This window comes from Myxocyprinus asiaticus, chromosome 21 (assembly GCF_019703515.2).
Source record: "Myxocyprinus asiaticus isolate MX2 ecotype Aquarium Trade chromosome 21, UBuf_Myxa_2, whole genome shotgun sequence".
Lineage (NCBI taxonomy): Eukaryota > Metazoa > Chordata > Actinopteri > Cypriniformes > Catostomidae > Myxocyprinus > Myxocyprinus asiaticus.
This window is the reverse complement of record NC_059364.1, coordinates 17,935,615-17,950,142: the sequence shown is the minus strand read 5'-3', so window position 1 is coordinate 17,950,142 and position 14,528 is coordinate 17,935,615. Positions and strand designations below refer to the sequence as shown.

The following is a 14,528-nucleotide window of genomic DNA, read 5'->3' as shown; positions in this document are numbered from 1 at the left end:
GCAGTCATTATTTAGAACACTGCATCTTGTGCTCATTTTCAGTCCCTCTGTATCCATTACTGGATGAAATTATAATTCAATCTAATTGCCAGTGATCAATTTTGGTCATTTGGCTTTATCAAAATAATCCATTTAAATTTTAACCAAAATAATCATTTCAAAGTGCCTTACTGCCTACAGATACTCATTTTTTAAAACTGAGAATATTCATCCAGTATCACGATTTACTCTCTATATTACATGAAGTTTTCCAGGATAATCATACATTTTTCATTGCACAGACCAAACCTGAATTGATATACTAAATCATTTTAGAAAAATTATAAATCTATTTATCATTTCTTAACCGTAAGTACCAATTAGTATTGACATAATAAGGGGCACTTCCACACTACATCACTGTTTTCACTTCTCCATTACCAGTCATCATTTCCTTATGTGTCTGTGAATCCACAGACTTTCTTGTCACATTTAACCTATCTCAGCTTTTAGAAATTTCCCTCCCCATTGCAGATATTTCTAGACTAGATACTATTCAGAGTATGTGAATGGAGTAGCAAATACCAGCCTCATAGTGTTTGTGTGAGAGGGACAAATAACTGTGTAATTTGCTCCTGAGAGTCACTCCTCTTATTTCTTGATGATGTGGGTGCATTTTTTAAGATGTAGATATGATTCATTTTCTGCGTTTGAATTCTGACTCAACACATCGTTCTCCTGCCCTCAGTTCCTTAAGAGATTGAGTGGGAGTATCCAGCTAGATGTCATATTGTTGAACTTTACACTCGTAACTGTGGTTCTTCTATTTATACAGAGATTTGATGCAGTTAGTTTCAAACATCAAATACATGAATATGTCAGATTAGAATTCCTAATGAAGAATCTGGCGTTTACACTACCAAGGAGTACATGGAGGTCTAGGTAATTATGTGATTTTTTTTTTTTTTTTTTAATCCTATTGTTTAAACTATAGTGTTCATCATATAAACCAAATTCTAAATTGGTTTCACAGTATTATGTAACTGACTTACAACTTATTTGTAACAGTCATGATATTTCTATGGCATAGGATTGTTGAGAGCATTTATAATGAAAATTGTGTCATTATTTATCTACCCTTGTGTCATTCCAATCCAGTGTGCTGTTATTTTTAAAGAGTAGTCCATACAAGTTGTGCACTATATTCTGGCACTTTCTTGAAGGCATAGGATAGCTGTGTGTGAGGAACAGATGGAAAAAGTCATTATTCATTGATAATCTTCCCCTCCGTTCCACCGAACCTCTGAAATATTCACACTCATGTTCTTATCCTCTTGAGATCCAAGCATGACTGCTGTGTGCATTTTCCATTTCCCTTTTTGATTTGTATCTAGTAGCACCTAATAAATGTGCAAACAAATTTTTTTTTTCTAAAAATGTATGGCAACATATGTGGACAGCGGGACTAAGTTGTGACATTTTACATAATACCAAGCTATAGAAAGTCTGATTTTTAAATTTTTTTTTTTATCAAATTGTTTATTATTTTTCCAGGAGTGTTGGTTATTCATGTTTTTATGATGTTACAGACATTACATAGGACATTAGCATAATTTATTTTGATTCAAAGTAATGGCCAGCATCATCCAGTCACTGCCATCCATGTAAAAAAAAAAAAAATTATACATTATAAATTCTGAATCTAAGTACAGATTACCATTGTTCCATGTCTGCCAAACATGTTGAGTGGTCCAAACATCAACTGTTGGTCAGATTTTAGGAGTGAATGCACTTAGATGCAGGAAAGCTATACGATGCTCCCTTGCTCCCTATTTAGTGAATGACTTAACCTCCAGTGTGCTCTCTGTCTGCACTGGTCTCATAACAGTTTGAAATGCACCTTATTTTCATCCTAACTCCGTATAAAGCCTCTGAAAGCAACATTTGTCAACTTTTGGATAAACCCATTGATTCTCAATGTGATAATGCACAGTAAATATAGGATATCTAAGGAAAAGATGTGCTAAAGTATACATTGTGTTTAGCAGCGTGGCGTTTCATGATAAATCGCTAAAGTTTTAGATGTCGTAGATATAGCTGGTGTAGTTTTGTTGCCATTTCTCCCAAAGACAAACTCTGCTGTGGCCGGCTCCATGTTGTTTTGACATATGACTCCGTACATTGAAAGTATTACACTTTAATGACAGCCCAGAGTCTTGTGAACTGAGATCAGTTGGTTTAAATGAATTAAATTATGTGTTGCAAAGCCAAAATACAACGTCCACACATGTGCACACAGGATCACATGAGGTAAAGTGTTGCACAGCAAATAACAACATACAGGTTGGGACAACCCGATCTAGTGACAAGTCATAATAATTAGTACAAGATTTGGAAATTGTAAGAAAGAGTTGGCTTGTACAAAAACGTACAACTTCTCCTATAGAGAAAAATAAACGAACCAACGAACCATGTTATTATGATTTTTAGGAAGTTAAGGGGGGTGGCAAAAGCTCTTCTGTTTCTGCTTCACTGAATTATTAAGTGTAATCATTCAGGGCTTTAATGGCTGACCCACCGTGGAATTAATTTTGGTGGTGTGGGATAAATAATGCATCATGGGTAAGGGTGGATCTGAGCTTGTGCATGAGGTCTGTCTCTTCCAGCTGCCTCTGCATTATAAGGGTGGGAGGGGCCCGGGAAATGTGCTGCTCAGTGCAGTGGGCCAGTGGGACATCAAAGGGGGAGAGGGAGGGAGAGAGGGATAAAAAGAGAGGGGGAGAGAGAGATGTTGTCCAGAGCAGACGGAAGAGGTGCAACAGGGCGAGGCTCAGGAGGAGAGTAGATTGGGGATCCCAACATGTGGATGGAGGATAGTGTTACCCAGCTATGAACACCATGCTAAGCCCCAAGATTAGACAGACAAGGAGAGGTAAGGATGGTCTTTTTTTTTCTTACTGCTGATTGCCCAGCTGTGTTCTGCATAAGTCATCCACTCACATCTTAGCAACACCCTTTAATGTTTGCTTCAGCTACACCCCGGCTCTTGCACTGCTGAAAATGAGGCTCTCTTTGTGATGAGCCCATAGCATGGTGATAGACTAGTGAGGACAGTAGGCTAAACCTCATAGGTTGCAAGTCAGTGATCCAATACACTGGGTGGTTTCTAAGTAACAAATTTCAGATTAGAGTGGTTAATGTAAGTAGTTTGTGTCATGGATCCCAGTCTCCTTAACCAGGAAGTAATGATGCAGTCAGTGCTCCCCTAAGCTGATATGATCTTGATACACATTGTGGTGCCTCATGCACAATGTTTACAGTGTGATTTTTCTTTGCTTTGTCAAATGTGATCATTTTATTTTCATGCCGTGTAAAAAGAATTGTGCCTATGTTCTATTCTTGGTCCATGATTAATCAGAGTTTCGACACTTAGAATCAGTGGACTTGCAGGTACAATAAATCATACCAGCTGAATGTCAAACATAGTTCCACCTGTATGACATAAAGTTTGCTGACAATAGCAATATACAACATTACAATAGCTGACAATATAGTATACACTCTTAAAATGATAACGTGCAGTTGTTACCTTACGGATCTATTTATTTTTCTTGATCTTCAAAAGGACTTTTGCTGGTTTAACCTAATATAGTCAAATTGATTCTGTCATATATAATATTTTTGACAGTAATTTAGACCTTACCACATTTTTTAGGTTACATGACAAAACATTTTTAAATAAACTACAGTATATAATAATAGATTGTGGTTTATTGCAGCTAATAATTAATTATTGATCACAGCTGATAAATTCCACAGGTGCTATATGTTATTTTTTAAAGTTCTATTAATATGCATTGCATGGTTATTCTGAATACTTCCTCCCTGAATAGAGAATAGAGGCTTGTCTGCTTCAGCAGTCATACTGTCTTGCTGTAAAAGGCTATTTGTGGATTGATTTCCACCCTGCTGTGCAACATAAAGCAGACAAAAGCATCTGAAGCACACTGCCTATCTGCTGTCCTCTGCATTTGTCATACCGCATATGGGTTGTGTAATTTTTGATGAGGGTTTCAGGTTCACACTGTTTTAAGCCACTACAGCATATATTCCAGCACAACAAGCACAGAGACACTGCCATGTGTAATTTGCAGGCTGCTGTGCCACAGTGATATTTCATTTGGAGTGTCATAACAATAAGAATATAAACCTTATATACCTTTCCGTATTGGAAATGTGTGTTATTTGCAGGATGTTTCTTTCTTTCATGGTACACAAAAGTTATTTTCCTATTCATATCATAGTTAGGTTAAGGGTTTGGGGCTAGACTTTATGGTTAGGTTTAGGTATGGATTAGGGGTTAGTCTTGTGAAAAATCATAATGACATTGTTCTTTGGTTCATATTTTTATCCATGGGAGTAAAAGTAATAAATTTTTGTACAAGCTAACTAATTTCTTGCGATTTCACCATCTCGTAACCCCTAACCCTATTATTATGGCTTGTCATGAGACCGGGTTGTTTTAACCTAAAGTCTTGTTAAAAATGAAATAAGTTCTTGGACAACTATCCAGATGCAAATTTGTTTCTTGTTCTGGTATAGAACATTTTACAGGTGCAAAAGTGAACGTCAACTTTCGCAGCACATCCTTGTATGGACTTGCATTAGGCCACATTTTGTTTTTTATGCCTACTATAAAAGGACCAAAATGGTGCATGATAACAATGATTGTCAGCTTGCTTTAGCAAAAAGGAATAATCCAAGCCAGAGAGCTACACAAGATTCTTTATAATTCTGTTCCTCGTGCCATGCTCAAGGTGTCCTCATAAAACAATGTCTTGAATTAAATCCTTAAGGTGATTCTCTTTATTACAGGGCTATTTTGAGTAGTCTGATCCTTTTACACAAAGATTAATTGTTGATATTAATTCTTAATTTGTCTTAATATCCTCTTATTCAGCAGCAAAGCCCGGAAGGGATATTTAAGGAACAGACAGACAAAAAATGGGTCTCTATCATTCTAAAATGAGTCTGAATGAAATATGCAAGGACCTGCGCAGACTTTCAGTATTTTTAGATTTGAACATTTCACTAGGGCTGAAAAGAAGTCAAATGGAGGAAAAATATAATGCTACATATCCTCGTCCGTTCTGCAACCATTTGCAATGTTATTAAGAGTTGGCAGATAGGTTTATGGGTAATAAGGAGAAACATCATTCTGGATGTCCCAGGAGACTGGTTTTCATAAGACAGGATCATTTTAGGGGCTTTCCTCCCACCCCTTTCCTCCCATCTGTATTCTCTCACTCTTTCTCTCTCCATGAGGCTGTGAGGTGCACATTAACACTGATGAGGCTTCCATACTTACAGTGATTGAATCAGAGTAGCAGCGTTTGCAGCTCTTTATCAGACAGATAGACTGGGGCAGCAGAACGTCCATTGTAGCCCACTCTGTTGGAGGCTAGAAATCATCAGTTATGACTTGGCAAATAAGAGGATTGGGACAAGACCAGTGGCAGAGGCAATATTTTTATACAAATTTGATACATTCTCATCATTTACTTTCACCCTCATGTTGTTTCTAACATGTTTGACTTCTGTGGAGCGCAAAAGGAAATGTTAGGCATAATTTTATCCTCTGTTACCAGTCATTTTTATTGAATATAAAAAAGATGCACTGAAACTCTCTTATACTCTAATAAGCATAAATGTGCATAGTACATACATATTTTGGGTAAAGTAGTCAGTTTTCTATGATATAAAAAAATTATAGATACTTTTCATTATTGAATGTATTAGAAGTATATTTATAATCCAAATTTCTCTCATTTTGTCTGCCATCTTGGATTTATTTTTCTGCCGAGCTCATCATGGTGCATTCTGGGATCACCTTCCCAGGGAAGGATACATAAGAAGGATACATTAAGGTGCTTTCACACTAGCACTTTTGGTGTGCACCCGGCTCCAAATGACATGAATGTTTAGTTCATTTGGATTATGTGAATGCTGTTTTCCGAACTCGGGTGTGCACCTGGGAACCGCACCAGAGTTCACTTGAAAGATGGTCTGGGGTTTACAGTTTATGTGATCTCCAGTACAGTTCGCTGCTGATATGAATACAATCTTACCAAATCGCAGAAGTGAACCGCTTGTGATGATGTATAATTTGCGTCTTTGCAGGCTCCCGATCGCAATTGTTACGGTTAATTAAGCAATATCACATGAGCAAGAGTCTGTGATTGGGCCGCAGGCCGAGTGCCGTAGGCAATCACAGCAGCGCTGATTTAGGGCCATATAGCATGATTGCAAGTGTGATATTGCTTATATACAACAGTTCAATGAACAAGTAAATTCATTCATCACATCACTGCACATTCAAAGTGTTGTTCTGTGCATGTAAAGTTTTGGTGGTATAAATCCAAAGAGACCAATACATTAATAACACAGTGAAGCTGATGTCTTCTCGAGTTGTTACCTAGTTACAGTGGTAAACAGCTGCCGCTTGTACTCACATTGATGATGTAATCGGACCGTGGTTTGGACCCAAATAATATGATTTGAACAGAGTCCAGCGGGGACAGGGGTAGGGGGAGGAATCGAATTAGGGTTCAGTCCAAGCAGTCGAACCAAGTGTGAAAGCACTCTTAAAATAAGATACCTACGTTTTGGAACAGCCTTTGCGTAAAGAGCGCGCCTATGATGTCTTAAAATGCTGCCTCTGAAGGAAGCTCACTAGGTTTTGGAACAGATCCTATATCTATCTGCAATCTTTCTCTTTATTTTGATGTCTCACATACATATTATTTACTTTGATGACATACACCTGCAAAAACAAAACATGTCAGCCTTACTGCAGCAACAAGTTTTAACGATAGCAAATACTCTTCAGCAGAGGTTAGAATGTGTTTGTTATGTCCAGGTTTATCTAAAATGAACCAAAAAGAGGAAAGAAATCTGTCACGGTGCTGGAGAAAACAGGACCCAAGAGCAGAAGAGATAAATGTCAGTCTTTTATTTAACACAAAGAGTGCTCAGCATCAGCTCGGTCGAGCTCAAAATAATAAAGCCAGGAGGGCGAGGAGAGTGTGTTCATCAGTAGGTGTTGTAGTGGAACAAAAAGCGGTTTAATTTTGGACACGTGAAAGACGGGATGGACAAGAAGGACCGCCACCGGACTAATAACCTTGGTGATGGGAAAAGGTCCAATGAATTTGGGCCCCAGCTGACATGAGGGGAGATGGAGTGGAATTGGGAGGACAGCCAAACCCTCTGCCAGCACATGCAATTTGGGCATTGAGCGAATACCACCGTCCTCGAGGCGGAGAGGTGCCAGGATGCAATTCAATAGCACAGCCGTACGGGAGATAAGGAGGAAGGGTCAAGGCATGGGATCACCTGAATACCACCCTCAAGTTGTGATACTCCTGCAGAACACCCAAAACATCTGCCGGCTCATCCTGCAATGAAAAACAAGACTGGACAGGGGAGACAGCAGAGTTAAGACAATGTGAAGAACAGAAAGAGCTCCAAGACAAAACAGAGTTGGTTGCCCAGTCTATGTGAGGGTTATGTGTTACCAACCACAGGTACCTAAGCACCACCGGGGTAGTAGGAGAACAGATGAGGAGGAAGGACAGCTGCCCAGAATGATTCCCGGAGACCATGGTGACAGATCTATTGGCATGTGTGATTACTGAAGTACCACTGAGAGTGTGGGTTGTAATGGATTCCTCCAGTCGGCATATGGGAAGCCGCCACCTTAAAGCCAAATCCGAGTCTAAAAAGTTCCCCTCGGCATCGGAATCCACCAGAGCCAAGATAACATGGCTATCAGAAACACTCAGTAATCGGACCAGGAAGAGGGTGCAGAGTTGTGCTTGCCAGTAATCCCCTACCTACTGGCGATCAGGGTCTTTCAACAGACAGGTAGCGGAGCGATGGCCAGCTTGGCCACAAACAAAACATAGCCACTTGAGGAGCCATTGCTGTTCTCCCGACGCAAGACCGGGAGTCTGCCCACATGCATGGGTTCTGGGTTGGAGCGAAGATCAGGAGATGTGGCATGGGGCAGGCAGATAACGAAAATCAGCGGGCCAGGCAGACGGGTGGTGGCGCCGGCGATGTTCTCAGTGCTGAGCCAGGTGCTGAATGACCCGAATGGCCAGGTCCACCAAGTCTTCGAATAGTTGGGGTAAGTCCAAGGAATAGATCTCATCCTGGATAGTCAAATAATCCCCGCAAGAAGCGGTCCCACATAGCATGGTCGTTCCAGTCACTGGAGGCAGCCAGAGTGCGAAATTCGATCGCAAAATCCACAACTGATCGGTTCCCCTGGGAAAGTCCAGACAGAATTCTCCCTGCCTCCCGACCTTGGGCGGTGTGGTCAAAAACCCAGCGAAGCTCCAAAGAGAAAGCCTCATAGCATGCGCAGCATGCATGATGGTTGTCCCAGACAGCCGTTCCCCACTCTCCAGCCTTACCGGAGAGAAGCGTGATTATGCAGGCAACCTTTATGGTGTCAGAAGTGAAGGTAGAGGGCTGCATTGAGAAAAACAGAGAGCATCGAGAAAGAAACGCCCTGATAGATCCCTCTCCCGAGTATGGAGCTGGGGGAAGAATTCGCACATCTGATCTGCTCGCAGGGGAGGGGGAGGAGGTAAATCCTGTGCCGGAGTGGGATCAGGAGGGAGCCGGATTTGCTGGACCAGTGCCGTAAGCTGAGAGAGCTGTGATACCATCAGCTCCATGGCACGGTTTGACGCAGATATCTGGTCCTGGTGTCTGGTCCTGGGCCAGAGCGGAATGAATAGTGCTCTCCTCCGCTGGGTCCATAACTGGCTGGTTTATTCTGTCACAGCACTGGGTAAAACAAGACCCAAGAGCAGAAGAGATAAATGTCAGTCTTTTATTTAACACAAAGAGCGCTCAGCACCAGCTTGGTCGAGCTCAAAATAATAAAGCCAGGAGGGCAAGGAGAGTGTGTTCGTCAGTAGGTGTTGTAGTGGAAGTCCGGAATGATCCGCAGAAGATAGGTGAGATGCAAAGCAATGCCCAAGACACAAGCTCCCACGCGGGTAGATAATCCAAGGAATCCTCCTCGGGAGTGACCAACAGGGCAATAGCGATCTGTGGGGTAAACACCACCTCGTGAACAGCGCAACCAACTCCACACTAAACAGGTGACAAACATGAGTGGTACAACAAACAATAAACCAGCAAACAAACAGGGGAAACACACGGGATAAAATAGGGCATGCAATCAGAGGAAGACAGGTGGAGTGTGTGAGAAACCTATTACCGTAATCGACGCCTCCCCGGGGGCGATCAGCGTTCCCATGGAAATGCAAGGGAGAGTGAAACACAAGGGAGAGAAAACAAGAGGGCCTGGGAAGCACAGTGGTAAAGATGCTGGCTATCACCCCTGGAGTTCACTAGTTTGAATCCCAGGGCGTGCTGAGTGACTCCAGCCAGGTCTTCTAAGCAACCAAATTGGTCCGGTTGCTTGGGAGGGTAGAGTCACATGGGGTAACCTCCTCGTGGTCGCTATAATATGGTTCGTTTCTCTGTGGGGCGTGTGGTGAGTTGAGCGTGGTTGCCACGGTGGATGGCGTGAAGCCTCCACACGTGCTATGTCTCTGTGGCAACGCTCTCAACAAGCCACGTGATAAGATGCGCGGGTTGACAGTCTCAGACGCAGAGGCAACTGGGATTCGTCCTCTGCCACCTGGACTGAGGCGATTCACTACACGACCACGAGGACTTAAAAAAAAAATCACATTGGGAATTGGGCATTCCAAATTGAGAAAAAAAAAGGGAGAGAAAACAAACAACAGAATGAACCGGCAAACACAGGAGCCATGACAAAATCATATTGATGAATTTTACATTGGCATTAAACGTGTAAAAACCCTGTACTGTATGTATTTCATGCTAAAAAATATTAAAAACATAATTGTACTTAATTTCGCGGCACTCAAAGTAAACATGTTAACTAGTTTTTCTGCAGTTAGGAAAACTCCAGTTCTCCAAAGAATTTCCATGTGATTTTATGAGCTTATGTGTAACAAATGATATGTTCACATGCAATAGGCTACTCAAATGCTCACTCACTTAAAATAATTAAAAACGTAATTGCGAGAGTGGTGTCCAATGGGGTGGCCACCCCTGGTCACTCCCTAGCTCCACCCCTGGACAAGACAAAAAGAAAAAGATCCAGAGCGATCCAGAGACTACAAAATGTCAGTCCTGTTTTAGAGTGCTAAATAGTTCCCACAAAGTTCAGATGTAAATGAGAGTAGCAGCTGCATTCTTTAACTATAGTGACTCACAGTTTTTAGATTCAGTCACTGTCTTCCATCAAAGCTGCTCTGTTCAGTTTTGTGGTCTGGGCGCACCTCAAATGCTGTGCTCTACACTCAGGAAACAAAACAACATTCAAAAAGCCGCTGTTGATTAATTAGGTTTTGATGGATGAACTCGTCCCTCGATTAGACTTGTTAATTAAATAGCGATATCTCTATTGTGATAAGACTTTCCGATCTTAAGGAAGTTACCATCTTTTATATTTATATTCTCTTTCACTTTGGTTACCAGCTTTATACACTCACTGGCCACTTTATTAGGTAGACCTGTACATCTACTTACTTATCTCATGCGATTATCTAATCAGCCAATCATGTGGCAGCAGTGTAATGTATAAAATCATGCGGATATGGGTCAGGAGCTTCAGTTAATGTTCACATCAACCATCAGAATAGGGAAAAAATGTGATCCCAGTGATTTAGAACATGGCATGATTGTTTGTGCCAGACGGGCTGGTTTGAGTATTTCTGTAACTGCTGATCTCCTGGGATTTTCACACACAACAGTCTCTAGATTGTAAAGAATGGTGTGAAAAACAAAAAACATCCAGCAAGCGACAGTTCTGTGGGCCAAAATGGCTTGTTAATTACAGAGGTCAGAGGAGAATGGCCAGACTGGTCGAAGCTGACTGGAAGGTGACAGTGACACAAATAAACACGTGTTACAACAGTACTATGCAGAAAAGCATTTTTGAATGTAAAACACATTGAACACTGAGGCGGATGGGCTACAGCAGCTGAAGGACCCTCCGGGTACCACTACTGTCAGCTAAGAACAGGAAACAGAGGCTGCAGTGGGTACAGGCTCACCAAAACTGGACAGTAGACAATTGGAAAAACATCACCTGGTCTGAGTGTGGAAGGGTCCACAGCAGAATGAAAGGAGGACACAGGGAAACAGGCTTCTCCTGGCACAGGTAAGACTTTTAATTGGCAACTTCAATGTTTACAGCTTCACAAAACTCATTAGCTTCACAGGTACATAGTTTCACAAACACATTAGCTTCACAGATACGAACACTCATAAACTCGTCAGCTTCACAGACACCATGGACTTCCTTGTGCCAGGCTCTCTCTCTCTCTCTGCTGATGGCTTGGCTACTTATATGCCGCTCTCCCCATGCTCACTGGAATTAGAGACAGGTGTTAGACATAATCTAGCTCAGGTGCAAGCGCCCTTACCGCTTTCTCTCCGGACGGATGCTTGACCACACCCCCCACTGCTGTATATCCCCACTGCCCAACTCAGGCTGGGGAGACATCCGGCCTGTCTACCACACCCCCCCCCCCCCCCCCCATCATTTCTGGAAAGGAAGTCAGCGACTGTGGACCACCTTGAACTTAAACGGCTGAAGAGCCAGATACCAACGGGTGATCCATGCGTTGGTATCTTTCATGCGGTGGAGCATTGGAGTGGGGCGTGATCCGAGCAGAGGGTTAAGGGCCACCCCAACAGGTAGTACCGGAGAGTGAGGACCACCCACTTGATGGCGAGACACTTATTTTGTACGGTGCTGTACTTAGTCTCCCTCAGCGAGAGCTTGCGACTAATGTACAGCACCGGGCACTCCTCCCCCTCCACCACCTGTGAGAGTACGGCCCCCAGCCCTCTGTCTGAAGCGTCCGTCTGCAAGACAGAAGGGAGAGAGAAATTGGGTGAATGTAAAAGTGGCCCCCCGCAAAGCATGGCTTTAACCTGTGCAAACGCCTGTTGACACTGCTCTGTCCACTGGACCGGGTCTGGAGCTCCCTTTTTAGTGAGATCAGTCAGCGGGCTGGTGATATCCATATAATTAGGCACGAATCTCCTATAATAGCCAGCCAGCCCCAGGAAATGTCTCACCCCCTTTTTGGTATTGGGCCTCGGGCAGGTCGCAATCACTGCAGTCTTGTCAATTTGGGGATGCACCTGCCCGTGGCCCAAGTAGAACCCCAGATACTGTACCTCCACCCGCCCAATTGCACATGGATCTCAGAACCGCCCTCAGATGCTGCATGTGCCACTGCCAATCATTGCGGTAAATGATGATGTCATCTAAATAGGCAGCAGCGTAAGCCGAATGCGGTCTGAGGATTCGGTCCATGAGATGCTGAAACGTAGCAGGGGCACCAAACAAACTGAACGGAAATGTCACAAATTGGTGTAATCCAAACAGTGTGGAGAAGGCTGTTTTTTCATGGGAAATTGGTGTCAAAGGGATCTGCCAATAACCCTTTGTCAAATCCAGTGTGGAATAAAATCGAGCAGAGCCCAACCAATCGAGCAACTCATCAACACGAGGCATTGGGTACGTGTCAAATTTATACACCGCATTGACTTTTCTATAATCCACACAGAACTGTACAGACCCATCGCTCTTAGGAACTAGAACAACTGGGCTGGACCAATCACTGTGGGATTCCTCTATTACCCCCATATCGATCATTGCATCCAATTCTTCCTGGACTATTTTCTTTTTGTGCTTGGGCAATCAGTAGAGACGGCTATGTACCACCGCCCCTGGCTCAGTCTCGATGTGGTGCTGGATGAAGTTTGTACGACTCGGTAGAGGGGAAAACACGTCTGCAAATTCCTGTTGCAACTTGGCAACCTCTGCGAGTTGATACGGTGAGATGTGGTCTCCGTAAGTGACGGGGTGATATGATTGTGTTTTGTATTCACCTCCGGCCCGAGCTCCGCCCTCTCCAGAACTACTGTAGCCAACGTCACAGGGACCACCTCACTCCATAATTTCATGAGGTTGGGTGATATATTTGACGTGCGCCCCTTCTATTGGTTCGCTTTACCTCATAATCGAGATCCCGATGAAAGTTTGTGGCCTGATCAGTGAGGATCTCTTTCGGAATCCCCACCCGGGAGATTATTTTGAAGAGTGCCTCCGCAACACTGTGTGCTGAGATGTTGCACAGGGGCACTGCTTCCGGATATCGCGTTGCATAGTCCATTAAGACCAATACAAAGCGAAGTCTGCATGCTGACCGCTCTAATGGCCCGACGAGGTCCATGCCAGTTCTCTCTCGGAGACCTCGATCAGTGGAAGGGGGTGCAATGGCGCTTTTGGGGTGGCCGGCGGGTTCACCAGCTGACATTCACGGCAAGCCGCACACCACCTGGAACACCATTTCCCGACGGCTACATGGTATTAAGAGCTGGGTTGTATCATCCTTTGTTTGAGCATCCTGCGTCACTCTATACAACCGCTCGTTTATAATTGCGAAATAGGGATATGAAAGTGCTACATTCGGCCAGAGTTGTTGACCATTGATCACCCTCACTTGGTCGAAGGTGTGCTTGAGGGTTTCATCTCGTGACTGCTCCAAAGGGAAATCCCCTTCGGAAAATCCCCCCCCCCCCAGGCCAATTAATCCCCAAAATCAGTGGATGGGTGAGGCGGGAACGAACCACGGCCTCCACTCTATGTTTTGTTCCCCGAAATTTTATCACAAGGGTCACCATGGGGTAATTGTGAATATCCCCATGCACACACTTTACCCTCACCCTTTTGGTTGTGCCCAAAGCCTCACGTTGAACCAAGCATTGGTAGATAGTGGTTTGATTACAAACCGTGTCCACCAATGCTTAGTGAGGATCCCCCTTGACTCTTACCGGTATCCGGTACACTCCAGCCTGATCGGGGGCAGCCTGTGGAGTGTCAGGGATCCAGACCACCATCCCCAGCTCCATCACAGGGCATTGATCCCGGAAGTGTCACGGATCCCCGCAACTCCAGCAGGCCGGCCCAGGCGCCACGCCCGCACCTGCATCGGCGGACACTTCCACCTGAGGGGGAGAGCGGCGGGGCACTGTCAATGCTGTGGGCGGTGCAAACTGGCTTCGGTGGCAGGACTCTTCGCCTCCGCGGGGCAGGAACGGGATCTGAGGAGAGAGCAGAGTGAGAGAGAATAGGGAAAACATTCCGCCCGACCGTTCAACATGTTGTGCATTTTGAGATGCTGTTCTGCTCACTACAATTGTACAGAGTGGTTATCTGAGTTACCGTTGCCTTTTTTCAGCTCAAACCAGTCTGGCCATTCTCCTTTGACCTCTCTCATCAACAAGGCATTTTCATCCACAGAACTGCCGCTTACTGGATGTTTTTTGTTTTTCGCATCATTCTCTATACACTAGAGACTGCTGTGCATGAAAATCCCAGGAGATCAGCAGTTACAGAAATACTTAAACCAGCC

General features: G+C 43.8%; 1 protein-coding gene across 2 annotated transcripts in view; it reads left to right on the top strand.

Annotated features, from left to right (window-relative positions):
• The first annotated feature begins 755 nt into the window (after positions 1-755).
• Positions 756-14,528, top strand: part of arhgap22 (Rho GTPase activating protein 22) — a 50,763-nt gene continuing 36,990 nt past the window's right edge. Inside the window, exon 1 of one of the 2 annotated variants that reach the window (XM_051648224.1) lies at positions 756-921. Coding sequence is in view for 1 of the 2 variants with exons in the window: in XM_051648223.1 (XP_051504183.1) it covers positions 2,869-2,911 (43 nt within the window). In the remaining variant the exon portion in view is untranslated. Of the gene's footprint in view, positions 922-2,784; positions 2,912-14,528 lie in introns of those variants that run through there. The other variant, XM_051648223.1, reaches the window with a different exon arrangement.